The sequence below is a fragment of the Emydura macquarii genome, unplaced genomic scaffold (assembly GCF_026122565.2).
Source record: "Emydura macquarii macquarii isolate MOO-44397 ecotype Brisbane River unplaced genomic scaffold, CSIRO-AGI_Emac_v2 contig_1253, whole genome shotgun sequence".
Lineage (NCBI taxonomy): Eukaryota > Metazoa > Chordata > Testudines > Chelidae > Emydura > Emydura macquarii.
Genome location: NW_027131390.1, coordinates 36,895,423 through 36,914,053, shown reverse-complemented (window position 1 = coordinate 36,914,053; position 18,631 = coordinate 36,895,423). Strand labels below are relative to the sequence as shown.

The window sequence follows — 18,631 nt, the reverse complement described above, 5'->3', positions numbered from 1 at the left end:
CTCTATTTGGCACAGGCATGACTGTGGCTGGAATACCGTGTCCAGTTTTGGTGTCCGCAATTCAAGGAGGATGTTGACTATCTGGAGAGGGTTCAGAGAAGAACCACGAGAATGATTAAAGGAAAACATGCCTTAGTGGGAAAAATTCAGGGAGCTCAATCTATTTAGCTCAAAGGAGGCTCAAGGCTGACCTGACCCCAGTATAGCACAGAGAGTAATACGGTGTGAACGTGCGCATGGAATCCCAGACAGTGGCTAGGCAGGCTGCTAGAATGCAAACGTTAGGGAAGCAGACCAACAACACTGCCTTTGCCCCAGTGGAGCAAACAACAACAATTTTCCACAACAACGCACGTCTTTAAGGAAAAGACATTGAATTTAGAAGAATCTGGTTTTATTTACTGATGCAAATGTTAGAATTCTAGATTACTGGAAATATTCACAAAGTACTCAGACCGCAGAGCCAGCACGCCGAGGTGAGGCAAGAGCTCTCAGCCAGCAGCACGTGCCTCCCACTTACACCAATGCAGACCAGCCAGAGGGGGCTTGGAGCAGGGGCTCAATCTTCATGGATGTTGAAGAGCTTCGCTACTTCATTGAGGTCAGCATGCTCCTCTCCATCCTTAATGATCTGAGGAGACAGAAGAGGGCATTGAGGGCTGCACGAGCTACGTAAAGCCTTTGATTCAAAGTCCACATTAGCCATTCTAGTTGCCAACTGGGGGCGGGAAGAGGGGGACGGACGGACGGACGATGTGTTTCCTGCACTTCCTCTGAACCACCTGTTACTGGCCACTACTGGAAACACTATAACCAGGTTAAACCAATGGACCAATGGTCTGGTCTGCTGTGGCAATTCCTATGATCCATTTTAAAAGACAGTCCCCTGGCAAGTAAGAATGCCTGGCAAGGGATAAAAATAGGGTTACTCTCCCTACAAAAATAGCCTGTCTACCTACTTCCCAGCTAGCTTTAAAGACAGGACAAGATATCGTAGGTGAAGGTATATTCAATTCCAGTACTCAGCCACAATTTCCTACTACAAAAATGTATTCTAATGCTCTTATTAGTAGGGTTCCTGGCAATGAATACTACATACATGACATCTGGTGAAATCAAGTGCCCCAACCACTCATCAGTTGAGAGGAAACACCTGACCTTTCGAGCAATTGGCATCCTGTTGAAGATGTTCCATAAGACAATTCCCACCACCACTTTATCCCTGAGATAGAAGATGACCCCTTTGCCATAATCTTCTCCTTGCTTTGGAACTTGAGGTGTTGAGGGAGAACTGGCGGAGATGATGATCTCAGGAGCTTCTGCTTCCGTTTCGCTCTCTGAGCGGATGCCAGTCCCTACAGCAAAAAAACCCAGGGGAGAGTCACACACTGGAAATGTCATGCAAAAGTGCAGCTTTTAATCTGCAAAGCAGACCCTGTTACACGGGCTCTGAATTGCCTATCTGAGACCATACCAGCAGCTGTAATCTTGCAAAATACAGTGCACCACTGTAAAAAGAGACATGTCCTGAAAGCCAGGAATAGGCCATGATCCAAATGATGAAAACTTTACTTGGAACGGGTTCTTTCCTCCCATGATTTTATCAGGCCGCTATGAGGGAGCTCTTACTCATTTCTCCACATCCCGAATAAGGAACATCCAGCCAACTTGCCAGAAGCAGCCACCAATCAGTGCTCTTAGTGTAAACATTTTACATACCAAGGCTCTGCAACAGGAAACGGAACAAAATTATGACATCCTGGCCAACTTCCCTTTTGCAGTCTGCTCCCTGTAAATGCCTTGATGCAGAAGGAAACTGACCTTCTCTGCAAGGTGAGTATGCTCCCAAGTACTTTAATATGAAATGGGATGCAGGAAGAAACCAACTAGGATACTATGGCATATAAAACACTTCTGCTTGGCTGCTGCTACTTATCCAGTGAAGTTGAAATAAATAAAATATATTAAAGAGACAAAAAAGGAATGGTAACAGAGAGGTGACAGGGAGGAAGAGGAAAGGGAGGTGGGAGCTGTGACCCAAAAACCACTTAATGCTGGCACGAGGGTTTACAGGAATATCTTGATTCTGGTCTGTACATTTTGGTTCACCAAAGAATGTCACGTGAGGTCTCCAACGAAAGCCAGGGTCACACTGGTCATTGATATTAATGTGAAATGTAGATACTATATAAGCAATTCTATTCATATACTTATATATGGTTTTAAAGTCTGTGTCTAGACATGGAAAAAAAACAGGTTTTCCTGCAGACAGGAGGTAAGAGATGCATCTCTCTCTGTTGCAACGTAAGTTAAGCATTGTAAGCTAACAAAATGGATGCAAATTTCATATGAAGTCAAATGTTAACAAGAGAAGTGAAGTCAATAGGGAACCTGCACACAGAAAAAAAGCCATGGATGGTTGTCTTGTCTCCAAGAATAGACAATGAACTTGGGGCGTATATGTAGAAGGCACAGATGACACCCCCTCATCCTGCACCTAGGAAGTAAACGAGCAGTGCCTTTACTTTCATGAAAATGGGATCTTAATCATCCTTGGTTGAACATGATGTAAACTCAGGGGTTGTACCATATGACTGGAGAATTGCTAACATAGTTCCTATTTTTAAGAAAGGGAAAAAAGTGATCTGGGTAATTACAGGCCTGTTAGTTTGACCTCAGTGGTATGTAAGGTGTTGGAAAAAATTTTGAAAGAGAAAGGAGTTAAGGACATCGAGGTTAATGGTAATTGGGACAAAATACAACATAGCTTTACAAAAGGTAGATTGTGCCAGACCAACCTGATCTCTTTTTTTGAGGAGATAACAGATTTTTAGAAAAAGGGAATGCAGTGGATCTAAATTACCTAGAGTTCAGTAAGGCATTTGATACGGTTCCACATGGGGAATTATTAGTTAAATTGGAAAAGATGGGGATTAATATGAAAATTGAAAGGTGGATAAGGAACTGGTTAAAGGGAAGACTACAAGAGGTCATACTGAAACGTAAACTCTCAGGCTGAAAGGCGGTGACTAGTGGAATTCCTCAGGGATCAACCTTGGGACCGATCTTAATCTTTTTATTACTGATCTTGGCACAAAAAGTGGGAGTGTGCTAATAAAGTTTGTGGATGACACAAAGATGGGAGGTACTGCTAATACAGAGAAGGATCGGGATATCATACAACAAGATCTGGATGACCTTGTAAACTGGAGTCATAGAAATAGGATGAAATTTAATAGTGGAAAGTGCACGGTCATGCATTTAGAGACTAATAAGAATTTCTGCTATAAGTTGGGGATGCATCAGTTGGAAGTGACAGAGGAGAAGGACCTGGGCATATTGGTTGATCACAGGATGACTATGAGTCGCCAATGTGATGTGGCTGTGAAAAAAAACTAATGTCGTCCTAGGGTGCATCAGATGTGGTATTTCCAGTAGAGATAGAGAGGTGTTAGTACCGTTATACAAGGTGTTGGTCAGACCTCATCTGGAATACTGTGTGCAGTTCTGGTCTCCCTTGTTTAAGAAAAATGAATTCAAACCAGAATAGGTGCAGAGAAGGGCTACTAGGATGATCCGAGGAATGGAAAACCTGCCTTATGAGAGGAGACTCAAAGAGCTTGACTTGTTTAGCCTAACCAAGAGAAATTTGAGGGGAGATATGATTGCTCTCTATAGATACATCAGAGGGATAAATACCAGGGAGGGAGAGGAGTTATTTAAGTTCAGCACCAATGTGGACACAAGAACAAATGGATAGAAACTGGCCATCAGGAAGTTTAGATTTGAAATTAGACACAGGTTTCTAACCATCAGGGGAATGACGTTCTGGAACAGCCTTCCAAGGGAAGCAGTGGGGGCAAGAAACCTAGCTGGCTTCAAGACTGAGCTTGATAAGTTTATGGAAGAGATGGTATGATGGGACAGCCTAATATGGCAATTGACTAATCTTTGACTACTGGTGATAAATATGCCCAATTGGCTGTGAAGAGGTGTTAGATGGGTGGGTTCTGAGTTACTACAGAGAATTCTTTCATGAGTGTCTGGCTGGTGAGTCTTGCCCACATGCTCAGGATTTAGCTGACCGCCAAAATAAGGGTCGGGAAGAAATTTCCCCCAGGGCAGACTGGCAGAGGCCCTGGGGGGTTTTCACCTTCCTCTGTAGCATGGGGCACAGGTCACTTGCTGGTGGATTCTCTGTACCTTGAAGTATTTAAATCATTATTTGAGGATTTCAATAACTCAGTCATAGGTCAGGGGGTCTATTACAGGAGTGGGTGAAGTTCTGTGGCCTGCATTGTGCAGGTGGTCAGACTAGATGATCATAATGGTCCCTTCTGACCTTAGAGTCTCTGATATTAAGTCAAGGGATGATCCTGAGTTGAATCATGCACGCTGGTACATATACTGTTCCCAGACCTGGTCATTCTGTCAGCAGCCAGAGCCAGGGGCTGGCTATCACAGGGGAACACTTCAAAGGGACCAAAGTGCTGGCAGAGCCCAGAGGAGAGGGCTTGGGTGACTCAAAGGCTGGGGGTGTCAGGGATCTGACACCCAGCCAAGCACAAGCAACTCTCCCCTAGGCAAGAGGCTGGGGTAGCAAGGTGGTTCTATTCTGAGTACCCCGAGAACCGTCACAGCAGCATCCATTGCTATCCAACAATTTTTATAGCAAGGTGAGCAGCTCAACTGTGTTCCTGCATCTCCCCCCACCCTAAAATCTTTGGCTGGAGCTCACTCCCTGGAAGGCCCTGCAGTGAAACGACCTGCCTGCTGGTGGAAGAAGGATGGATGCTGAGTCCTACAGGAGGCAGAGGAGATTCATGCTGAAGTGCTCTCTCCTTTGTTTAGGCTGATAATGCTGTCCCCGGATGCACAGATCACTCATCTTTGAACCGGACCAGAGCAGCACCAACACTGACTAGAACTCACTCTTCTCCAGGTAGGTCAAGCAGAGCAGTGTGGCCAGAAGCATTCTCTGCAGCCTGGGCTGGAGGTGAGCTAAGTTCAAAGGACAGGTGTCTTCTGATGCTCATGCACCCTGCACAGTTCTGAAACCCTTCCCGAAGAGGAGCATAGTGACTGCAGTGATGCTGTCTTCCATATGACAGCCTTTCACGTATTACCACTACAGAGACAGCTGCACAGCCTCCAGCAATGCCGTTCCCCTACCTGACTGCTCCGTTGCAGACTTCGGTGTGTCTTTTGCTGTTGCTTTCGCAAAAACTCCCACAGTGGGCAAACTACTGTCCACAAGGCCAATGGCTTCATAGCCTACGTCAGGGCCCAGGTCACTCCTAGGAATAAACAGAAACAGCCCATTGCAGTGTCACAGTCTGAAACCTTAATCACTTATCAGCCATTCAACAACTTTATTTATTTAAAACAGGAGACCACAGAACACCCAATTTCTCCAAAACAGCTTTGTGCTGAGCTGGATTACCTAGTGGACAGAATATTAGAGGGGACACCACAGCTTTTGCTGCACAGCTCTCAGTCTAGACATTCAACGGACAAGTCTAGAGCTAACCCAAAAGGGGAGGTGGAGATGGCCTTGGAAATCTTGCCTGTTACTTCACAGTGAAGTACTACAACACACCCACCAAACAGGAGCTGCTCAGCAATCAACTGCACTTCTGGATGGCCAACTACACAAGATCTACACTGCGACCGCTAGGCCACTGTACCTGGCCTGGCAACACAGCAAGGCACTGGAGAGTAACTTTTAGCCACCACGCACTGACAAATGCAGAGCTAGAACCAGCCAGGCTTGCCTGTGGGCTTGTCTAGTTAAAGCTATCAGTGTTATAAGAATGTGTTAGTGTTTATGAGATGTTTGTGGGATGCTGCGTGTATTAATGTTTAAATCATGGGACTGGAAGGGACCTCACGAGGTCATCTAGTCCAGTTCCCTGCACAAATGGAAGTACTAAGTAATGGAAGTATCATCTAGACCATCCCTGATAGGTGGTCGTCTAACTTGCTCTTAAAACTCTCCAGTGATGGAGAGTCCACAACCTTCCTAGGCAATTTATTCCAGTGCTTAACTACCCTGACAGTTAGGAAGTTTTCCTAATATCCAACCTAAACTGCCCCTGCTACAATTTAAGCCCATTGTTCTTGTCCTAGCCTCAGAGGTTAAAGAGTAAAATTTTTCTCCCTCCTCCTTGTAACAACCTTTTATGTACTTAAAAATTGTTATGTCTCCCCTTGTCTCATCATACCTTGAATGGGGAAGGAAATAAAAATGCCTGTTAAGGAGAACTTATTATTCCTTTGCTTCTTGAACTCTGATGGGCAAGGATTTCTAAGCATAAGCAAGGAGTCCCCAACTATTTAGCCTGGGTTAGAGCCTTAAAAGATGTATTATGTTTTTTTATTGTAGACGTTTCTATCACCATTTGGAACTGAAGACTAACTCATTTGTGTGTGTATATTATCGGCTTTAACCTTGTAAATAACTAATTTCTTTTGCCTGGTTAATAAATCATTAGCTAGTTTGTTACAGGATTAGCTACAAGCCTTTGTCTTCGGTGAGAACTCTAGGTGCAACTGACTTGGGGTGAGTTACGGGTCCTTTGGAACTGGGAGTAAACGGAATATTATTGTGATTTTTGGTGTAAATGGATTATCTATCACACAGGCAGGCTTGCCTGGGTGGCAAGATAGCCCGTGCCCAAAGAGACTGTCTGTGACTCCATGGTAAGACTGTTACAGTACATTGGCAGTTCACACTTGTTACTGGAAATCTAGTTAAAGAACATACAGTCCATCTGGGGCTTATGTCCTGCTCTGCGACAGTCTTCCCTTAGCACTCATGCTCATGAGCCACTCCAGACAGCATGACAAAAGGTATATAGAAAGAGGGAATAAAACTACCAGAACATTGACTGATGCCAATATGGCTTAGCAGCTCCTGTCATGTTTTCTCCAGCTAATCTTCCACTCACAACAGCATGATCATGATGCTCCACGCGTCTTCTGCCTAGCTTGATATCGTAGAAGCAGGCGGCATCTCCTGCCTTAGAGAGAGATGCACACAATGAAAACTGGACAAGAGAAAAGGTAAGTTAAAGAGAAAAAGAATGAAGGGCGATATTGCCCAACCATAAAGGGAAAGTAATAAAAAGGATTGCAGGATGACCTCAGATTTAGCAGGTCTCCATGGCTTCAGCATTTCTGCCAGAATAGGGAAAACTAAGATAATTTTGTGGTCTTCATGATCACACTTCTGGGAGGTTTTGATTTCCTGCCAAAGGGGCCTCTCATGCATCAACATAGGACTCCTCTGGCATCAGGCAAAGAGATGGGAGGGTTACTGGGATATGTCAACTCCTCGTGCACACAGTGCTCATATTTGTCAAGTAGAATTTGCGCACAGGTCTTACTACTGGACAAAGATGTGCCAGTGAGTGTGCATTAATGAGCTATCTAAGATCACCGGGAAGGCCTGAGGCAGTTTCCTGGCTGAGACGCTGCTGCTCTCTACATCTTACTTGTATTGTCAGACCACAGTTCACTCATTCACCTAAACTGAGTTTGTAAGCACAGTTTTGCATACATGCTTATTCACTGCAACATAAAATGCAGATAAAAGAAGCATCTTCCACCTGCACACACTTACCACCCAGATATTAGAGCGTGCCTGCAGCTCTGCATTCACCCTGAACCCTCCAAAGTCAGAGTCTACCTCCAGACCAGCAGACTTTGCTAATTCCACATTGGGCTCCAGGCCCACTGCTGCCACTATGTGATCGGTCTCCACCTGATTGAGAGAGAAATTCAGACTGGTTACATTATTGGTTCCCTTTACACATTGCCAAGTGTCTGGCTCACCACCCACGCCTGGCATTTACCTTTCTTCCATCCTTTAGTTTAATTAACAGCCGGTCACCACAGACACTGACGGACTTCACCACAGCGTTGGGCATGACGTTAACACCCTCTGAAAAGGGAACACAGAACACTTCTAACTGGAAGCCAGAGGAGAAGAGCAGAAATTTCAAAGTGTGTGGTGCAGACATGCATGCAATGTCTCACTTCTTGATTGCACCAGGCAAAACTGTGAATGGCTCAGCAGTTAGGGGAGACTGGCTTCTTTTTGTTGTACACAGGATCCACAGAGTCCAGAGTAAAGTGTGAACAGAAAGGAAACCAACTAACAAGTCTGACAAGGTTTGTTAAGAAACACAGGAACAACAGCAAAAAGTATTTGTCTATAAGGAGATGCAAGTTACGTGCACAGAACCCTGCAGGGATTGGGACCTCTGCTTTTCCAGTCCTCAGATAATAATGGGTACATAGGTCAGCTATTGTTCCATTCCAGCAGGGTCTACAGATTCTACAAGAGATCTTCCAGGACCCAGTAGAAGAGAAGCAGACCAGCCCTGTCAGTCACTAGGCCCTGGGGCTAAGCCCCATGCCCAGAAGCCTGTTAGCTCTATTCTGCCTCCGCAGCTAGTTGCGTGATCAGTCCTCTTCCTTCCTCCAGCCCAAGCCTCGAGAGCACAATAACTTGTCCTACAATGGAACATGCCAAAGAGAAAGATACTTCAGACTTATCAGCTCTAGCTGCTAATCACATCCAGGAGGGACTGAACCAGGGGCTTGTTTGCCCAAGGGAGGCTGTGCAATACACATTCCGTCTTTCACAAGCTTGCGGCAGGCTAGATGGCTGAGGCAAAAATGAGGCAGAATTCCAGGCTGTGGCAGCTGTGTTCAGTACAGCTCAGGAGAGGGGTGGAATGTCAAGTCTTGAAGCCACACTTGCTCTCAGAATGCTGCAGCCACCTGGCTGCTGGTTTCATTCCTGCCACAAGTTAGAACAGCCTCAGGACCATTACAGAGATTGTCATGGACAGGGTGCCCCGGCCAGGCCCCCTGCACAAGTGGTCGGGAGGATGGGTGCCATAGGAGCCATCATGCTGGCTTTGTGCCACAGAGAATCCTCAATCAGACCCAGGGATGCCAGCTTTAGGGCTGCTTTGTGCCACCTGAACAGACCGGAGGTTCTAGCTAAAACTCATCCTGCTCTGCTAATGGGTTGCCTGGCAGTGGACTGGTGCTTCTTCTGCACCACAAATCCCCTCTCTACATTAGGCAATGTCCACGCAGGACCCCTCCTCCAGAGTGAAGAGACACTCCTCAGAGGGGAAGCAGCACTGAACCGTGCCCAGAGACAAGCCTGTCCACAACTGCTGAAGGCATGTCTTGTGGTGGAGATACGAGTTCCCTGGAGGTGGAGGGACCCAATGGAGGAGGGGACTGTGGATCCGGTAAAGCGAAGACATCCTGAGTGTAACCACAGATCTGGATCTCCCTGGCATTCGGGGCACTCTCTTTCTGGCCACCAGTAATGGTGAAGCCTTTACCAGTGTCGGCAGATCTTGCATTTGGTGAGGTGCTGGAGCCGGCAATATTGATAGGTCGCTGTCTGGAACCAGTGGATCCCACTATTTGTGTGTCTTCTTCTCATGCCTGTGGAACTCAGAACATGCTATGTCCCCTTGGGCTCAGCTGGTGGAGGGAACATCCCGTTTCTTTGAGGTGGACTTGGAGGAAGATGTAGTCCCATGCTCACCAGAGTGCTTCCTAATCTCCCGACTAGGCCCTGCCATGGTGTCTGTGGGACTGGCTCTGCCGGTACCGGAATCAGACGTAGCAGCAGCAGAAGGTACTGATTCAGGACGACCTACAGGATGGGTCCCTGACCTGGGTCTGATTGCAGTCCCACGAGATACTTCCAGAGACGAAGTGCTTAGCCTTCTCGGGTACAGCTGGGGAAAGACTGACAAATACTGCACCTCGTTCTCTCAGGAAGTAGAGACGGTGCTGGGAGTTGTTGCTGACTTAGGGCTGGTTCACACTGATCCTGCGATTCGGCTGCAGTCGATGGGAGTTACGCAAACTACACAGACAAGTTTGCGTAACTGACGTTGACTGCTCAGCTTTCTTTCTGCGTGCTGTTCACACTGTGCTGAGCCAATGGGAACGCTACTTGAGGGGGTGGACTTACTCAGTCAACTTCCTGATCAATTGAGCGGGTCTCACTGACCGCTCAATCGATCAAGAAAGATCGATCTGGCAGCGGCGATTTTCCCACCGTCAGTGTAAACGTAGCCCGAGAAGGATCACAAGCAGGAGGCACATAGCTTGAAGAATTCTGGGCATAGTCTGGTACCCGAACAGAGTACGGGGAGGAACAGCTGTCCCAAAACTCTACTCTAAACTGTTAAAATTGGTAAACTACTAAAACTAGGGAAAAAAGTATTAAAACTACCATTAAAACCTAATAAAATTACGTACAACTGAAAGTGTTAGAGATGCGTCAGAGACGAGGACATTGGAGGTGCTGCCCTGGACTATGCAGCGGAGACATAGTTTGTCCGCCCCCCCACTTTATCGCTTTGGGCAGAAGTGCGAGATGAGCCAGAATGCATGTGTGGACCAACGGCCACTCTTCCAAATTCTCCAGCCCCGGGCGCGTGGTGTGCACGTGTGACCCCATGGTACAATAGGAACCCTCACTCTAAGAAGAACATCAGCGTCCCCTCCTCTATAGATGGCTAAGGAACACACCACATGGACTCCAGATCCTCATCCTGGGAAGAGAGACAGCTTTCAGATTTGGGGCCAGAGCTATGGAGAAAACCACAGCCCAAGACAAGCTCTTTTCCTCAGACTACTTTGATTCTGTATAGGCAGGTGGTAATCTCTCTCAAACCGCCCTTTAAAGCAGTGGTTCCCAACCCATAATCCAGTCAGCACACAGCAGCAGTGTAACATCCTCAGGGCCATACGGGTGGTATATCTATTGTGTAGATGCAATCCACGTAACAGAGAGAGAGCTGCTTGTGGTCCGCAATGGTAAATAGGTTGAGAACCACTGTTCTAGAGGCAGTCTCCTAACAGGAGAAGAGAGGATGAGGAGGAGGAGGAAAGGCAGAGAAGTGAAAACCAGGAAGAAATATTTTCTCTGAGGGTCAAAACTCCAGCCATATGCTCTCTTGCATGCAGCTTTGGAGATATGATCAGGTCCAAGTGAAAACCACAAACTAAGACTAAAATCTAAGCAGGTTAGAGATTCTACAGCACATGCATAAAAGAGGGAACCAGTGACATTGGCCAAGGTATCAGCGAGGACACCGATTCCCATGGAAGGAGATGTCTGGCTGAGAGTTCATGGCCAAAAAGGTAGAGACTCTTTCCTGTAGATGAGCTACAAGACAGCAGCTACCACCATGAAGGTTGCTGTTGTCATATGCTTGACAAGAGCAATCCTGGTGTGGAGGGATGTATTCTACTGCTCCCACAGATACCTCGTAGGAGAAGGAGCTCTGAGGAGAGGAAGGGTTAAAGAACAGCTTTACCTCGCTTGACTTTGTCTGTGGTCCAGTTGCTCAGATACTCAGGCAGGACCTTGCCCATGTTGCCATTCTCTGGGAACATCTGAATCACCTCCAACCCTGTGGTTTGTACTGTGAAGAGAACCAGAGAGCAGGCTCTTTATACCATATGGATAACCAGGTGGCATGCAAAGCTTTAGAACACACACCAAGATAGTTTACCCTGCTTAGACAAAAGGAGTTCAAGTCCTTTCTTACTGCAATTTCTGAGACACAAGTCACTACAACCAGGAGTCCTGGCTTCCAGAGTTTGCGTCACAGGTGAGTAACAACGTGACTGTTTCTGGCCTTTGGGGTGAGACGTTTTCTGGATTCCCGAAAGGCACCAGCACACTTTGTGGAATCAGATGCTGGACTTAAAATCTTATCTCTGTATGTGTGCCTACAAAAGTCTTAGCAGTGTCCCTTTAACTCCCCAGAGTGCCTGAGGGGGATTATGTCCACTCACTGAGGCCTGTTCCTTAGGAGACGTTCAGAAGTTAGGGAAGGAAAATATTCAACATATGCACACTTGATAGTGAAAACCCAAACCTACACGGTGGAGCTTGTGTTCATAGGCTTTTGGAAGAATTACCGGAACGGGGCTTCATTTACAAGGCAAACTTGACCCTTTCCACAAGGAGCAATGACTTCCAAATGTACTCTAACCAGCCTTCCCTCTAGTCCCCTATAATAGGCACCCAGCCTACAAGAGGCCAGGCTCCAACAACAGGGAAGCACTTCAAGATACTTTGTGGCCCTGGATAATTAGTGAAGGAGAAGTCTGTGAGGCAATGGAGAGCCTGACAAGTCCACAGAGCCAGCCAAGAGTTCATGTAATAATGCACTGGACCATTGCAGGCAGATGTCAGACATCTGTTCCACTGGCAAACTGCATAGATCTGCAGGGAATCCAAGCCCACACCTTCTCTTCCCAAAATAAAACCAGAGGTTGGGGGAGAAGAGGGAAGTATATAATCTGAGGGCTTGTGTTTACACAAACACTTAGTTCATGGCAAGGTGGAGTGTGACTCTACCCTGCACTCACCTGCCGCATACGGAGGGTCTGTGTGGACCCTGCTGATGTGCACCAAAAGTTCCCTAGTGCATTTTCACCTAACTCTGAAACACGAGTGGATCAAAATGCACTAAGGCAAGCGAGCGAGGGGTAGAGTCACATGCTTGCTTGCTGCAAACTAAGTCTTCATCTAGACAAGCCCTCAGACTTTTCTAGCTGGGGTCTCTCAGGAGCTTCTTGAATGTGTCAGTCACATGTGTGAGAGACTGAAGTAAGCTGCCTGGTGCAATCCACTCACCCTTTCTTCCCAGAGCACAGGCCAGCTCACTACCCAAGAAGCCGCCGCCAATAATGGTGATGGACTTGACTTCTCTTGAAATCTTTTCTAGAGCTCTGAAGTCCTCAATCTGTAAGAAGATTTATTTCCGTTTCAGATGCCCTGGTCAGTGACAACAGCAGAAAGCAGTTTGCTCTAGGTCCTCTCTCAAACTGATCGGTGAACATGGGGAAATCAGTCCCATGCTCTAATCACAAGAAGCTAAGTGTCTGGGCTGAGAGTCAGCTGTTAATATTTCCCCTGATTTACTTTCAGCAGTAGCTCTTCCATTTCCACTGCAGTCTGACTTTACCCACTTGCAGAGACCCAGAGCACAAAGAGATCCTGACATCTTTTCCACTCCCGGATGAACCATTTCCTCATCACAATTCCCCCTCCAGCCAGGAAACCTAATCTCATTTAACTATGCTCCAAATGGGCCTCCACTATCACCTTACAGCAATCACCCACCTTCCTCTATCCACAGCTGAGTATGGCATCCCCTCTAGGTGTTCAGCAGGAGGTCAGGACCGAAAGCTGGCCTGCCAGCTGGTAGCACACAGCACTGCTCCTCATCACTGGCTCAGTGACTGACCAAGAGCACAGTCCCAAATTCCTCCCCCAACACTAACACTGCAGATAAAATGCATGTAAATCAGTGAGACCAGCAGTCTGCTGAGTCCAGCCTTTTGCCCTCATCCATTCCAGATAGCAGGAAGGGGAAGAGGAGGGACTGCAATAAACATGGTTATTACTTTTGTAGTGTCAACTCTCCACTGAACCACAAACTGAATGCTCTTTCATTCTATGCCCAGCTATATTTTCCATAGAGGATAGGAACAGCCCATAAAGGAAAGTTTCCTCCTACTCCCAGGCAATTAGGGTGTTTCCACTCAAGGAAATTTTGTACCTGTTTTCCAACAATGATGCAACAAGCACGGTATTAGTACAATGATGAAGTGCTGTTTTAGATAAAACTCAGACACTTTCACCAGCCTGTCATTAAACCTGCAGGTTTATTTCATGTCTCCATCATATCCTTTTATTAAGCTCTTCTCTGAACTAGACAGTCCCAATCTTTTTGATCTCTCTGCTTGTGGAAGTCTCTCCATGGTTGTGATCTTCTTCATTGCCCTTCCCATCTCTATAGTCTCCAGTGAGCTGGGGCGTCCAGAATTGGACAGCATTCCAGGCTGAGGGATGGGGGTGTCAGTTTATGTTCTTGTATTACAATACCTTCAGTTATTGTAGGGTGTCAACCTAAAGCAATGTATATTCTGACAATAGAGGCACTAACACCTCTTATAAAGCATGCTGCCTTGACCAAGGAAGAACAGAAGCATAAGAAAGACCTCTGCAAGCACAGATGGGACGCTATGCAGGAGACAGGCACCATACTGGGGCTAAGGAGAGGGAAGCACGAACAAATGAGGTAACTTTCCACCCTCTGCATGCACATTTAGGTACAACTGAAAATTCTCTGCACTGCAACTACCTACCAAAGCTAGCTGGTCATGAGGTTAATGGAATCTTCCTACATGTTTAGACCCTCTACTATAATCCATCTGGGCTAGAGAATACAGGGGTGGAACACTTGTGGTTATTGCACTGGACTGGGCATCAGGATATCATGATTCAACCAGTGTGGCTGTGGAGAAATAATTTACCCTCACTGTGCCTACATTATCGTTCCAATCTAACCTGCAGCTAACTCCACTCTTCCCTTCCTGGGGGTGGAGGGTGCTGAATTCATTAACGCTTTTGAAATGCTTGGGAGATGCAAGAAAGTCATATAAAAAGGAAGCTACTCCAACCCTATTTCTAAAATCCTGAAGTGAGGGCTCTAATTTCCTGGGAACATGGTGCCAGGATGTTTCCTGATACAATTTCCATGTCAGCTTGCTTGTGGCCAGCAAAGCCATATGTGTGACCTGCTAGTTACTGACGGAGGCCAGCACCTGCCAGGCAAGAGCTGTTAAGAACCTGAGGTGATAGAGTTAGCACAGGCTGAGGGTCAGAGACCCCCATCATGACAGGCTTCAGAGAGCACACAAGGAAAATAAAGCCCCATGGGATTACCTTTCGGAATAGCGTCAGCCTCTGTTGCACACTTTTTCCTGCTCTCTCGATTGCAGGAAGATTCCTTGGGGACCCACCTGGTAACAGGAAGAGACAAGTTAGCAACACAACACTCACAGGAGAGCAATAGTCCTCTGGGCTAACAGCAGCTCTTCAGAATCTGGGTTTGGGTTCTAGAATTTATTCCCCCTCCCCCCTGCTGCTTCAGAGCTGTGCTCCTCCCTCCTGCCCCACAGAGTCACATACATCTCAGCTCTATCCAAAACACAGGGTTCAAAAGAAATCAATATTGTCAAATGGGACATGGACAATTGGCAAGAAAAGACTGCCACGCTCATCAGCAGGTAGGAATGACACTAAAGAGGTCAAAGTCATAGAGCACAGCAAGTGTCAAATGTGGTCAAATACAACACATTTGATGTATTTACACAGCCTTCAGGACATTCAGAACATGCAGAAGCTTGTGGGAAAAGAAGGAATAAGTTTCCAGCCCTCCTGTCTGTGAAGGAACTTTCCTAATGTGACACGTATAACTGATGCAGGGATGTCTGCCTGAGTCTGCAGAGAGCCTGAAACAATGATTCAGGGGGATGAACTTCCTTGCCCTCTATTAATCTCATTGCAGTGTTAATGGTAGCCCATAGAGCTAGCTTTAGCATGTATTTTTATTTAGCAATAACACAAGGCACCTAGAGGCCTGTATCCTGTAAGACATCAGCTTCAGTAGCTAGCATCAGACTTGAGGCCTACAAACACTGGCACAGAAAAATGGCCTAACGGTCACCCCTAAGTTTTGAGGAACTGGGAACAAAGTGTTTAAAGGAGAATTTTGTCCATAACATCAGCCAATCACAGGATCACGAGCTAACACAGCGGATCCCAAACTCTACCACGTTGCGTACCACCAACATAAAACGCCGCCACCTGGGGTACCACCACCTTAGGGGCAGGGGAAAAGAGTGGGGCCAAGAGGGGGGAGTAGCCACCATCCTGCTTGGAGGCAGGGCCGGCAGTGGAGCAACTCCTGGCCAGCCAGTGTGTGTCAATGTTAGCTATTTCATTGTTGATCATTTTAGAGGTCACAATGCGGAAGGAAGTGGGAACTACTTCAGGGAAGAAATTGAAGGGGGAGAGAAAAGGAGAAGGAAAAGCAGGGAAGAGGTAGAAGGAAGAGCACATAGGGCACACAGCAGATTTTCCCACTAAGTAACACTAAAGGTGACAAGATACTGACCAAAAAACAGAGACGGTAACAACAAAAAGTTTAGTTACCATCTAACGGATGTATTCAACACTTCTCATGAGTGGATGGGGGCTGCACAAAGATAGTCATGGATGATCGACCATGAACTGTGTCCTAGCATCACACCCTAGCCCGCTGACCAGGATTAAAAAGGGAATTCTGCCCTCTCCACCAAATGAGTTTGGCAGCCCTGACTAGGAATCATAGGCTAGAGCAGCAATGCCCCGTTCCAGAGGGGACAGGAGCTAGATTCTCCCCCTCACTCCTAAGGCAGGCCAGACCTTGGGCCTTGCTCGGCGCTCTGAGCCTTATGTCAGACTGGAAACAAGAGCCTCTTTCCTGTCACGTCTTCTCAGGAGTCTCTTCTCAGTTTGCTAGGCAGGGCTCAGCAGGCCTCCCTCCCATCCCCCGCTGTCAGCTTCCCCATCGGGCACATTCCTGTCCAGGGAATTGTCCTAGACAAGTCTGCTCGGCCAAAGCCCCGATCTGCGGCAGGGCTCTGTATTACTGTCCCGGAGGACAAAGAACTGCCTCAACATGGTGTGCGACATTACCGGAAGCCCAATTAACATGTCAGAGAAAGAAGACACACCATGGGACTTACCTGTGGCAATTAAACATTTATCATAGGATATCTGGGTTCCATCATCAAGTTTCACCACATTGCCTCGAACATCCATATGTACCACCTGCAAGGCACAATGCAGGAAGCAGCTCAGGTTTACACATCCTGTAGGTACTCTGATCAGTGGGCACAGGCTTAGCAGGCAGAGAAGCAGCCACAGAGGATATTTTAGCATGAACAACGTTTTCCTGTGGAACCTCCCATTTTTGGAGAAAGGGAGTGGGGGCGGGGGCACAGCTTCAGGGTTAACAAGTGGTTTTAACTGGGCCGTAGCTCTCAGGTCAGACTGACCTTCCCTAGGTTTGTTCCTCTCTATGACATCAGACTCTCAGGGGAACACAGATCAGACACCTGCTACAATCCCACAGGACAGACGGGCTCACTGAAACCAAAGGCCGGTGGGGCTTGGCTACCAGGTGTACAGGAGAGGGAATGGCCTGCAAGGTTCACAGGAAGGGACCAGGCTCCCTGCTCACTCCAACCACGAGACTTGTAAGGAGGTGAGGGGAGGGCAATGGGGCTCCTGAAGGTAATGGCTCACACCAGCTCCGAGCAAGGCTGTGCTTGGCAGCCTCAACACCCCCTACTCCTCAAGCTTCAAGCTCCAGCCGACGCTCAACGGTCTGAACAGCTGTTTTCACCACCGTATCAGGAGCCTGCACCTGTCAACCGGGCTCAGAGACTCACTGCTGCAGCATAGACAGTCCCTTCGGCTGTAAGCTCTGCAGTTTGTAAAGTGCTGTGTAAACATATGGCACTGTAACACTGATTAACGCTGTACCAACCTTCTTGCCACTGAGGACGGCCACACCTCCATTCTCTATATAAGGCAGATCACGAGCAGGTACGTAGAAAGAAGGGGGCTGGAAATATACACTGTAGAGAAAAAGTGCTCCAATGTATACAGTATACAGGATCTCTGGTTTTCCGGCATTAGCAGCTACTCGGTGACTGGAAGAGCACCCCCTTCCCCTTGCCGAAACTCATACAGGAATTCACAAATAGAAAAGCCAACCTCTTATAATATAACGTTTCACTGCAAATTCCAGGACTTGGTTTAATAAAACTAGGATATTTATACTGTTCAAAACCAAGAACTAGTACAGCAATGCTTTGCAGTGGAGGAAGTCAGACAGATCTAGGCAATATTCCAGAAAGATCAGCTTCGCACCACTGGATTGCATCATGATCTTTACTCCACGCACATTTACTGGAGGTTATACAGTACAACTGTTCAGTATTTTCTCTGAAGACAGAGAAAGATGCAGGCTGTAGCACAACTGTGAGACACACTCACACTCTGCTTGGGCACTTCACCATAACGGCCTCCAGCACTACAACTGCCTAGGTTTATAGTCCGTTGTTTGGTGCTCCTGACTGACAAGCCTGTGCACAATCTTGATATTTCAAGCCAGTTACAGCATACATAATGAACCAAGCAGCTCAACAGTGCAGCTTGCAGTACAAAGATGTGGCTCTTGGAAACAAAGTGTGCCAGCACAGAGTGCTCTCTTTGAGAAGTCTAGCAAGAACGCAGTATTCTCCATAGGCTGCCCATCCGTAGTGGAGAGGAGAGCATGGAGACCTGCTCCATTTTAAGTCCAGTGGCCCTCAGGCACCTGGCTGCAGTGACTCCCAGATGAGCAGGAGTTTGGTTACTCCAAGGCAAGCGACATGAAGCAATTAATTCAATTCCCATGGATGTTCATTGTATACCAATGGCACATACCTCCTCTCTTTGCCATTCCACTGTTTGAATCGCAGAGTCTCTGTGACATTCGGATCCTCTGAAAACCACAGTTCTTTGGAAAGAGGAGGACGCATATATGGCAGATCAGGATCTTCCGACACAATCAGCACCTTTCACACGGGAAATCATTAACAACCTCAGCTACGTGAACATGTTGAGAATGCCAGAATGAAGCGTACAGGCTCTGAAGTGAGCATGTCATCTGGCTTTAGATAG

At 47.0% G+C, this 18,631-nt stretch overlaps 1 protein-coding gene across 4 annotated transcripts in view; it reads right to left on the bottom strand.

The window, feature by feature from the left end:
* Positions 1-377: 377 nt before the first annotated feature.
* Positions 378-18,631, bottom strand: part of AIFM1 (apoptosis inducing factor mitochondria associated 1) — a 42,171-nt gene continuing 23,917 nt past the window's right edge. For 3 of the 4 annotated variants that reach the window (XM_067548485.1, XM_067548486.1, XM_067548488.1), the window contains exons 7-18: positions 18,395-18,525; positions 17,451-17,541; positions 16,645-16,729; positions 14,798-14,874; positions 12,701-12,809; positions 11,370-11,477; positions 7,857-7,945; positions 7,625-7,765; positions 6,880-7,022; positions 5,173-5,297; positions 1,159-1,355; positions 378-631 (exon numbers count right to left, since the gene is read on the bottom strand). In XM_067548485.1, the coding sequence (XP_067404586.1) occupies positions 560-631; positions 1,159-1,355; positions 5,173-5,297; positions 6,880-7,022; positions 7,625-7,765; positions 7,857-7,945; positions 11,370-11,477; positions 12,701-12,809; positions 14,798-14,874; positions 16,645-16,729; positions 17,451-17,541; positions 18,395-18,525 (1,368 nt within the window). In that variant the 3' untranslated portion in view covers positions 378-559. Of the gene's footprint in view, positions 632-1,158; positions 1,356-5,172; positions 5,298-6,879; positions 7,023-7,624; positions 7,766-7,856; positions 7,946-11,369; positions 11,478-12,700; positions 12,810-14,797; positions 14,875-16,644; positions 16,730-17,450; positions 17,542-18,394; positions 18,526-18,631 lie in introns of those variants that run through there. The other variant, XM_067548489.1, reaches the window with a different exon arrangement.